The sequence below is a fragment of the Radiomyces spectabilis genome (genome assembly GCF_025331425.1).
Source record: "Radiomyces spectabilis strain NRRL 2753 chromosome Unknown BYT42scaffold_6, whole genome shotgun sequence".
In the NCBI taxonomy this organism is placed as follows: Eukaryota; Fungi; Mucoromycota; class Mucoromycetes; order Mucorales; family Radiomycetaceae; genus Radiomyces; species Radiomyces spectabilis.
Window position 1 is genome coordinate 2,014,536 of NW_026251931.1, and position 9,624 is coordinate 2,024,159.

Below are 9,624 nucleotides of genomic sequence, written 5' to 3' on the forward strand. Positions count from 1 at the left end.
AATTTCTACTTCAGACTGTAAAAATTATCAAGCCTTTGCCTGGACACATAGATTTTGAGTTATGCCAAACGTCGATTTACCCACCGAAGTCATTCTAATAATCATATCTCATCTGGCGAGAAGCGATGTCTTACGTTTATTGACAATCAATCAGCATTGGTTTTACGTTGCGAGTTCATTTCTCTATCGCAATCTTACGCTTCGCAATGGCGATCATTTCAAGGCATGCAGTAACCTGTTTCAGGAAACTGCAAAAAAGAGACGTAGACCGAGCCTCGGCTTTTACTCAAAACACAATTACGCACAACTAGTACGTTGTCTGGATCTTTCACGACTGGAACAATACACCTTGATAACAGACGAAACGTTCCGACGGTTGACAATCGACTGCATTCACCTGGAGACCCTGAATATCTATAATTGTCACAATTTAACGAATGACGCGGTCACCCGGATTCTGAAGCATAATCGCGGACTACGGCATCTCTATTTGGCAGTCGCCACAGGGCTTGACGCGCGATGTCTTCTCGATGCACGTGAAACAGTGCAACAGTTGAAAACTCTCAATCTCTACTACGTGCCGATGTTTTTCTGTAACAACGTATCTCGCAGACATATTCGATCGCTTCAAGACTGCTTTCCAAACTTACACACGCTCACAATAAGCGCCATGGAGCTGAAGAAACACGTGGGATACGATACGTTGGCAAAATGCTTCAAATCTATACGTCGGTTATGGATGCAATATAGCCGGCCCGAAGAAATAGCCGCATATCTATATCACTGTCAAGCATTGGAAGACCTTACCTTAATCCATCCAGATTTGCGTAACACTGGGTTAAACCACTTGCCACCACGGCTGAAAACTTTCGAAATCAGTGTACACCGCTTCTACCCGGGAAATGTGGATGACATTCGCAACTACGATGTCGGACGGGTACAAAGACTTGCCTTCAAGGCGTTGAAGACAAAAGATTTCTTGCAGGTGTTAAGACGAATATGGCCCGATCAACTAAAAAAGCTGACATGTCCTAACGGAACGACGGATGAAGTGATTGATGTATTGGTGGAGCGCTTTCCTGGTTTAACCTCCCTGCGACTCCGATATGGATCCATCACTGTGGAAGGTCTGAGGAAGTTGTTGAAAACTTTCCAATTCACCGAATTCGTCTTTGATGGTGCCGTGATAAAGGATGCATCCACGGCCACAGACCTTTGGTCTGCGCTTGAAGAATGGAAGAATCCTCATCTGCACACACTTATACTGGATGTAGATGGTATCACGGTCGAACTTATGCGTCAGTTTCCCAACCTGTATCCCAACTTGCGTGTATTGAGGTTCAAATACCGACCAGGGACAGATGTCTCGGAATATGTCAACTTCCTCCTGTCATTCAAGCATCTTGAAGCCCTTGATATCGCGGACACCCTTGATATATTCGATCCTTATCTACCGACATTGCCATCGCCGTATGAGGAAATGTATCAAAAATTAAGAAACGAGTTTGAATTCTGGAATAAACGTGATTCAATATGGTAAATTTATTATAGTCCTTGACTGATCTAGAGCAATAGATATCCCAGTGGCGTTTCGATGCCACTTGAACAGGAAACTTTTTTTTTTCAAGCAGGTTAGACCTTATTATGTTTCCTACTTAGTTAAATCCCGCTATTCAAGTTTATCTCAGCGGAGTTGCTTTTGGGAGTTCTTTGACAAGAAATACATCCTTCTTTCGGTAACTCGCATGTACCCTCGCTAATGGCAACGTATAACCCAGGAGCAACCAAGCGCAAACGGAATAGAGTTGCAGTCAAACCTATATAGTCGGTAAGATCATATATGTCTTGCGTTAGACAGTACTAATCCTCATACCTGTTAATTGTAAGGCCGGTAGGACAACTGGTCGTTCGGGCTCGCTTTCGGTGATAATTCGGTCGATGACACATTTTCTTTCAATGAAAAGCTTGGTTTTATCGCCTGTCACCTTCGCAACGGAAGCACCGATGCGCGCCATCCCGAGGTTTACCAGCGTCGCTTCCTTTTTGTTCTGACTGCGCTATAATTGTCTCGGATGACTCGCACGTCAACTTTGAAGCCACTTTGGCCCACAACAGCTCCGCTTGAATCTCCTACTGATTCTCCCCTACAGCATTATCAATGGTGTGAGAAAAGTCCGTACGCACAAAAACAATAGATCCTCTGCATCATACCAGTTTAAACGTAGGTCAGTTTCGTCTCGCAATATGTTTTCCAGCAATGGTCCCCAAATTTTCCTGTCAAGTCATCTTCTGTGACATCGACGTCAGATCGGAACACTTCATAACGATGGCCAAAAAAATCAAGAAAGCTATTATTAGTGATTGCCCTATGCGGCTTCTTTTTTTTTTTTTTTTTACTTTTGTACCTTTCCTGGTCTCATCGCAATGAATCTGGTATAATAGCCTCGGTCGAGGAAAGTCGCGCGTTGGATGGGACTGCTGCTTTTAGACAACGTAAGACGAAAACCTTCTTCGAAAACGATCACTCCCTGAAGCTGGTGACCATGACTTATTTGTTTACGAAGGTTTTTGTTATCCTTCGCTTGCGGCGATTTACGGGCATAGCCACTCTACAAAGGGTCGTCCACGGCTGGCATTCTCGCGACGAAGAGGTCGTTGAGATGTGCAAGACCTTCTCCGGGCTTAACGGTCCACAACACAGTGTGAATGTGAGGGGATCCACGATTTTGCACCTCCATGACCCATGACCACTCGCGGATTCCTCCGATCTTGCGAGCAAAGATCTATTAAATAAACCACATGAGCATTCCGGTCCACAGAAATCACTTTTGCGAAGTGTACAATTTACCTTGTTAATATAATCAGTCATATTTGTATTGCTAGTGAAACACCTATATGGTCTTCAGGGGTTATGGTGTTGTCTTCCGTGGGCACAGCCATTGAGTAGTGGCCCGCCCGACCATGTAAAGGTGGAAGTCACCAATAGATATTCGTTAGTCACCTTCCGATGTTCACTTACTCATCTAGTGACCATTAATCTTCACTTCGTTCAATGAATTCTAGTTTAATTGATTTTCAGTATATGGACCCTTAGTTTCCGATCCGAATAAATCAGAATAACATACGATACCAGCATATTCTTTTGATCTTTCGACGCTCAGAGTATTGTATTTCTATCTTTTCTTCTATCTCATATCATTTTCCGACTCTTTGCATTTTCCCTTTTTTTAATTTCCTGTTTCCAACAACGGATACACACAACGATCTGATATAAGTCAATCTCAGTATATCTGGTGGTCACTTTATCTCAAGTCGATTATACCTCTAACAACGGGTCAACAGAGGTGTTGCAGATATTTGCTTTCCGCAGAGAACGGGAAAGACAAGACAAGGAAGAAATGTGACCAGAAATTGGTTGAACAAAATAAATCTGACACCATTTATTATAAAGATGATGGATTATTTATACCGAAAAAAATCAGTATGCACTATATACAAGAGTGTATGCAAAGACGACACGATCTGACTGACAAATCATGACAAAAGTCCATAATTAAGGTAAATTCCCTGGCGATTTGCGTTTCAAACAGTGAACACGCAACAGCATAAAAATGTAAGGCGATTTTCTTTTGGTGGACCCTGAACGCCTTGTAGTTGTAATTGAAAACGAATCGTCACAAAATTGCAGAAAGTAAACATTCGAACAGATACAGGATGTATGAGAGGGACTCCATTTTTTCGATATGGCGCTGTCAATCAAGCACACATGTTTGTCTTCTTCCCACCCAGTTATCCACTCTTGCCTCATGTTGTGCTCTGCATTTCATTGTTTATTTTATTCTTCCGTTCATACTACTAGTAAATTTCCTATCTGCTGTTAGGGTTATTGACGGGTTTGAATAAGGCGGCTGGACTTGCTCGAATTTGTTAAATAAGCGCACCAAAATATACTACGGTCAACATGTATCAGGTCATTGTGCGTATCGTTCGTTGAAAAGGAAAGGAAAGGAGAAGCAAAAAAGACACGTTGCGTCTGAGTTAAACAACAAGTGCAATATTTCTAAGGGTTACTGGTAGGTGAGCTGTTTTGATATGTTATTGACCATGTTATTTGTTGGATATTTGTACTAAAATCAAGTATCGCCAGGTGAATGAAGAAATCAAGGAGTGCCAGAGTCAAAATCAGAGCTTGAGGGAGCGACATCAAGATGTGAATTAGCGAATATCAGAAGCTGAAGTAGCAAAAATCAAGTGTGATGGTGCGATGTTCAGGACTTGAAAATAAAGGCATATGTGCATGAGGACAGTGCATGTACACAAATTGGGCGATCGATTTCCACAACGCCGTAATAGCGCTTCAAGTTTTTCCATCGATGAATATCCCTCTCAAATCAAATGACCGTTGAAATACACATCCATCAACACTGCCACTGGTAATCCCAAATAAATAACATAAACATGAGTAAGTCCACTGTCATTCCTCTTTCATATTTGATCCTGAAGATGTCATCGTCGAATGTATCCCTCATAACGATTAATCCAGGCAACGAAAAATCATATGTAGGCAGGCATATGTTCCGATTTCAAATGAAAGCTGTATCATATCACGCGTCATTTCCGAACTTCCACTATAGATTTTCTCCTGTGTAAATACAGACATCACATTCATCAACTGGGTTTCTGCGATTCTCTGAAACTCGATTTAAATAAGCCCTTATCATGGGAAGACAACATGTCCTCTTGTCGGCGATCAACGTAATGGCCGCAAGTGAATGGTGATAGTCCGATATCGACAAGTATGCGATTTATAGACCGACGACAGGTGATCACGCTGAAGGATGTTTTCAACGCACATTCTTCGCTTCAGCAGAAAAACGGTACAGAGCATACTTCAGCACGTTTGGAGGCTTACAGCAAGATGCATTCATTTTCTTTGACTTCAAAAAAATAGCTTGACTGTCTGCATGTCCCATGTGTAATTGGTGTGATTGATGGAGAGCATGGTGATGAGGCACTGTGGCAGATAACTCACGGTTGGGTGGCGACAGAGAAAAAAAAAAGGGTCGGAGTTGCAATCAAGGGGAGCCAAGTGTGGGAAGAGGGAAAACGGGCAGTTTTGGGCGACAGAAAAGGCAAGAGCAGGGTGCTTCCTAAAGCGCGTGCTCGTGTAACAGGATGTCATTGTTTGCGCGGTGTTTGGATTACCAGAAACAGATTTTCGTGTAACGTTACACAAACACAGATATGCCCAATTGGGTGAAAATTTTGAATTTTGCAGTTGTTTGGATGGCTGAGAAGGGCAGGTTGGGCAGTAAAAGGCAATTGATTTAGGTTAAGCTCTCGCTGTTTTTTCTCTCTTTTTCCCTCCCTTTTCCTTTTTCTCTTTTCTTTTTTTCCTTTTCTCTTCTTTTTCTTTCCGTTCACTTTCTCTTTTTAGTGACCGGTCGGCAAATTGCCTTTTATTGAAAAGTGGAAGTGATGTGGTTCAAGAAGACTACAAATGGCAACAGCTGTTACCACTTTGAGAAAGTGACGCACAGTTCATGGTAACCAAGCACAACAGCCAGGTTTGCAGTGCAGTGACACATCGCCATAGCAACCGAGGCTCAAGGCGACACTTGTGAAATCAGCAAAGAAGGAAAACGAATGAATAAGTACCCTTTCTTTTCTGGGGATTTTTTTTGTTATTAAGATGGTCCAAAGCGACCCCTCATGTTGCGGTGAACGACTCACATGGGATACTATTCTGATTTATTTTTTTGGTTGGCCTGAACATCATTTCGGATTTGAGCATTCACGATATCATTTTGGGTACAAGTGGAATTTATCATTGAAAAATGTGACTTTATTCACGACGAAATTGAAGCATGATTCTTTTCTACTTATTGTACCGCGCTTACCTTGTTATCATCAAAAAGCACTATCGACACTTACACTTATTGCCTGTAAAGCTGAGAGAATAAAAGCCATGGACAGTCTGCCTTGCATTTTGTTCAAGGTGAGTAATTGTAACGATCAATGCTGAGGTAGACAGATTTCAGGAGGTTTGCACAGCCGAATTTTCTTGCATCGTTGGTATCAGCACATTCTGCCATCATCCAATGGCATCGTGACGAAAGACTTCAACGTCCCCATAAGAACGTTTCGTTGTCATACTTCTTGTGCGATCCTGAGTCTCGGCAATACTGAGTCTTGGCGATCCTTTCCGTTGTTGACGAGGCAAGCATAGGCCCAATAGGCATACACACTACATGTGCAAACGACACGATCCAAGTAAATGTCGGCAAGCATACAGCCACAGATGTTGCCTGATTTGGGTGATCTCATACAGTGTGTGTCGGAGAAAAGTTTGCGACCAGAGGGGAAGCCTTGGTATTTCCGTCAACCATACAAGTGAAGTCCTCAAGAAAGCCTGTCACCGATTTCCGGAGCAATCGCCAAGACCATATTGGTGTCAATGTTCGGTACAACGGATGAAGAGTCTGCTCTGCGTTGCAGGCATCGAATTCAAGGGCGATGATCAAGCAACTATCTGCGGAGGGCCATGATAGACTTGGGGGTAGTTACAGCTTGCTTTGCGCCCACCAGTTGTAAATAACGGCGGTGCTTTGTCTGCCTTTCCAGTTTTCTGCAAAGCATGCTGACCGCAACTTGACTGCATTGGTCGTTGTTACAATCGCCATCAGGACCAGTTATCTTCATCGTGACAGGGTGACATGATGTTCCCGGACACATGCCAAAAGCCTGGCGAAGCAATATTTTAGTACCAGGATGAGCGGCCTTGATTGCAAAACAAACACTTACCATAAAGGGACGACTAAAAAAAAAGAGAGAATTCATATCGATTGACGCCAGTCATCCGTACCTCATGCCACGTCCACCACGGATACTTGGGCTATTTTTCGGGCGGCTCTCTCTGTCGTTTAATCGTTGTATGTTTCAAAGCGACGACCAAGTTTCCCTTGCGTGCCAGGTTGACCAGATGAGCAGAGATAAAAGGTAAACGGCAGATGCAACGCCCAATCTCCCCGTGAAAAGCGCCAAGTATCACAGACAATGAGGTGACCCCAAACAAGAGCTTGACTGGTGATACAAACTAGTCTTTGATCTTCCAACGCCTTCAACACCTGATAATCTTTTGTCCTGCTTTCTTAACCTTGGTGATGCTTCGACGCATCCATCAGTCGGTAGACCATGTCACTATGTGGATAACAGCAGCGCCAGAAGAAGCGAAAAAACCGACGATGGCTTGTACTTCACCCCCCTCAGTTAACCTTGAAAAGAAAATGATTAGTAAAGAGATGCGGGCACTCGGCATGTCACGTAAAACAAACCTTAATCAATCTTGGGCCCAGCCTTGATTAACTCCTTCCGCGTTCCTTGCGTGTTTCGACGGAAGCTTCGCTGATGGTATCTCCATCGGGTTGTCCTTGATGGCAATCATCATCAGCAGAATCAGTCCGTGGCAACATGTCACCCCTTGGGGCCATCGTGGTGCACCGGTCAAAACCTAGGCAAACATTTCAGTACTTGCATACACGACCATGATTAAAAAAGAACACTCACCACAGATAGACAATCAAAAACAAACGTCAACATTGACCAAAACAAGTAGAAGCGTCCGTTTCAAATAATTTGTACCCCTTCACCCTATGCACAAGATTCTCTTTAGTAAAAAAAAAAAAAAATATGATATCGAGTTGCGCTAGTCATCCATACCTTATGTCGCGTTCACCAGGGATACTTGGATCTTTTCGGGAGGCTGTCTCTGTCTTTCAACCCGTGCATGCTCCAAAGCGACGGCCAAGTTTTTCTATGAGTGGCAGGCTGACCAGATGAACAAAACGTAAAAGCAAACGGCAGGTGCAACGCCCAATCTTCCGTGAAAAGCGCCAAGTGCCACAAAGAATCAAGTGCCCAAAACAAAAGAGCTTGACTGGTGATACAAATAAGCCTTTCAGTTGCCATACGCCTTCGATATCCCAATGATATCTTATCCAGCCTTCATTGCCCGGATGATGTCTTAAGTTCGCTTTGACGCTTCCGTCGGTCGATAGATTTGGCAATCATGTCACCGTGAGCAACCAGCAGCAATGGAAGGAACCTCTCCCTAAGTTAACCTGAAAAGGAATATTTTAGTAAGAGGTGCGGGTACTTGGTCTGTCACGTAAAACAGAAACCTTAATCTTACCTTGCACTCAGCAGTGAAAACAACTGGTTTTGTTGATTGATTTCTTGCGCGCTCGTTGCATGTCTTTCTAGTTTCGACGAAAGCTTCGGAACATACTCATGGTATTTGCATTGGACTTGTCCTTCATGGTAACCATCACCAGGAGAGTCAGTCATCACCACGGTAACATGTCACTCCTTGTGGTACATCGGTCAGAATCTACCCAAGCCATCACTTTCAGTACGACGTTACGTGACTTTGTTAAGAAAAACACTCACCATAGACAGACAGCTCAAAACAAAAGCCAACATTGATCAAAATAAACAAAGCGCCGTCAAAATGTTTCTTTGCCCTAACCACGGAATTTTCCTTAGTAAAGAAAGCTTATTGAGTTTCAGTAGTCATCTGTACCTCAGTTGCGTCAGCAGGGGATACATTTATCTTGTATGGACTGTTCTTCAACCGGTACATGAGATGCGCTCCAAAACGGCTGTCAAGTTCGCCATGGGTGCCGGATTAACAAAGTGAATCACAGATGCAACGCCCAAAACCGCCGTGGAAAAATTGCCAGGGATGACAAGGAGACATGCCTTCATCCCCAAACAAATCAGCCTATTTCGTGATACAAGTAAGTCTCTGATGTTCTATCCATAAGTGGTCGACATGGCGATGACTTACCATCCAGCATTCATGCTTCTGACAATGTTTTGGAAAAGCCTTGATACATTTGCCAGCTGGGAACCATGATACTATGAGTGTCATCAGCGATGAAAGGAATGAACAGACGGAGATGGCTTGTACTTTCACCCGTAAAGTTAACCTTTGGAGAAATATCGTCAGCAAAGAGATGCGGGCACTCAGTCTGTCAGGTAAAACCGAAACTTTAATTTTTACCTGGTGTATCACCGCCAAATACAGAGCCTCCCCCAATCGTTGAATTCCGTTGCTGTTGATTGCTCGGACCGATGATCATTGGCGCCGCCTTTTCTTTTCTGTGAAACTCTTTGATAATAAGCTGCCAGCACCTGCATGCACTCCAGTCATTCCGCCTAATTACCTTATCATTTTCGTAATAATGAACGATCGCCATGCTGATCATAGAATTTCTTGCCGACGATTCTCTCACGCACTATGAAAAATAGCGAAGCTATCTTTGAGTTATCGGAAACGCACCTTTAGTAGAAAACAAAGGACTTACCCATTGAGAAATAAAATAAAGCTATCACCGAGACGCGTCAAACGATTGCCACTTGTTTGCACAAAATTGCTTCAGCAGATGTACATCAAGTCGCGCTTATCGCACCTCATACTGCTTCAACCATAAATAAAGGGGCCACCATTACCGTCGGGCGGAATCTGGTGATAATACAAACAAGACCACTCATTAGTGTCACAAACAGGAGAACACTATCAGTCATCAACAACTTACCATTTTTATCTTCATCTCCGTAACG

The 9,624-nt window shown here is 43.4% G+C and overlaps 4 protein-coding genes across 4 annotated transcripts; 1 reads left to right on the forward strand and 3 right to left on the reverse strand.

Annotated features, from left to right (window-relative positions):
• Positions 1–61: 61 nt before the first annotated feature.
• Positions 62–1,540, forward strand: BYT42DRAFT_614072 (uncharacterized protein; the record flags this gene model as incomplete). The annotated part of the gene is made up of 1 exon (XM_051571808.1): positions 62–1,540. The coding sequence occupies one exon, from the start codon at positions 62–64 to the stop codon at positions 1,538–1,540; it is 1,479 nt and encodes a 492-aa protein (XP_051424157.1).
• Positions 1,541–1,734: 194 nt separating this feature from the next.
• On the reverse strand, positions 1,735–2,045 carry BYT42DRAFT_481755 (uncharacterized protein; the record flags this gene model as incomplete). The annotated part of the gene is made up of 2 exons (XM_051563690.1): positions 1,735–1,817; positions 1,874–2,045. Coding segments are annotated over 2 exons (255 nt in total), but the record flags the coding sequence as incomplete, so codon positions are not given.
• Positions 2,046–2,609: 564 nt separating this feature from the next.
• Positions 2,610–2,869, reverse strand: BYT42DRAFT_614073 (uncharacterized protein; the record flags this gene model as incomplete). Its single annotated transcript, XM_051571809.1, has 2 exons — positions 2,610–2,783; positions 2,849–2,869. The coding sequence occupies 2 exons, from the start codon at positions 2,867–2,869 to the stop codon at positions 2,610–2,612; spliced, it is 195 nt and encodes a 64-aa protein (XP_051424159.1).
• Positions 2,870–7,662: 4,793 nt separating this feature from the next.
• Positions 7,663–8,100, reverse strand: BYT42DRAFT_341691 (uncharacterized protein). The gene has a single exon (XM_051563122.1). The coding sequence runs from the start codon at positions 7,966–7,968 to the stop codon at positions 7,732–7,734; it is 237 nt and encodes a 78-aa protein (XP_051424160.1). The 5' UTR covers positions 7,969–8,100; the 3' UTR covers positions 7,663–7,731.
• Between the last annotated feature and the right edge of the window lie 1,524 nt (positions 8,101–9,624).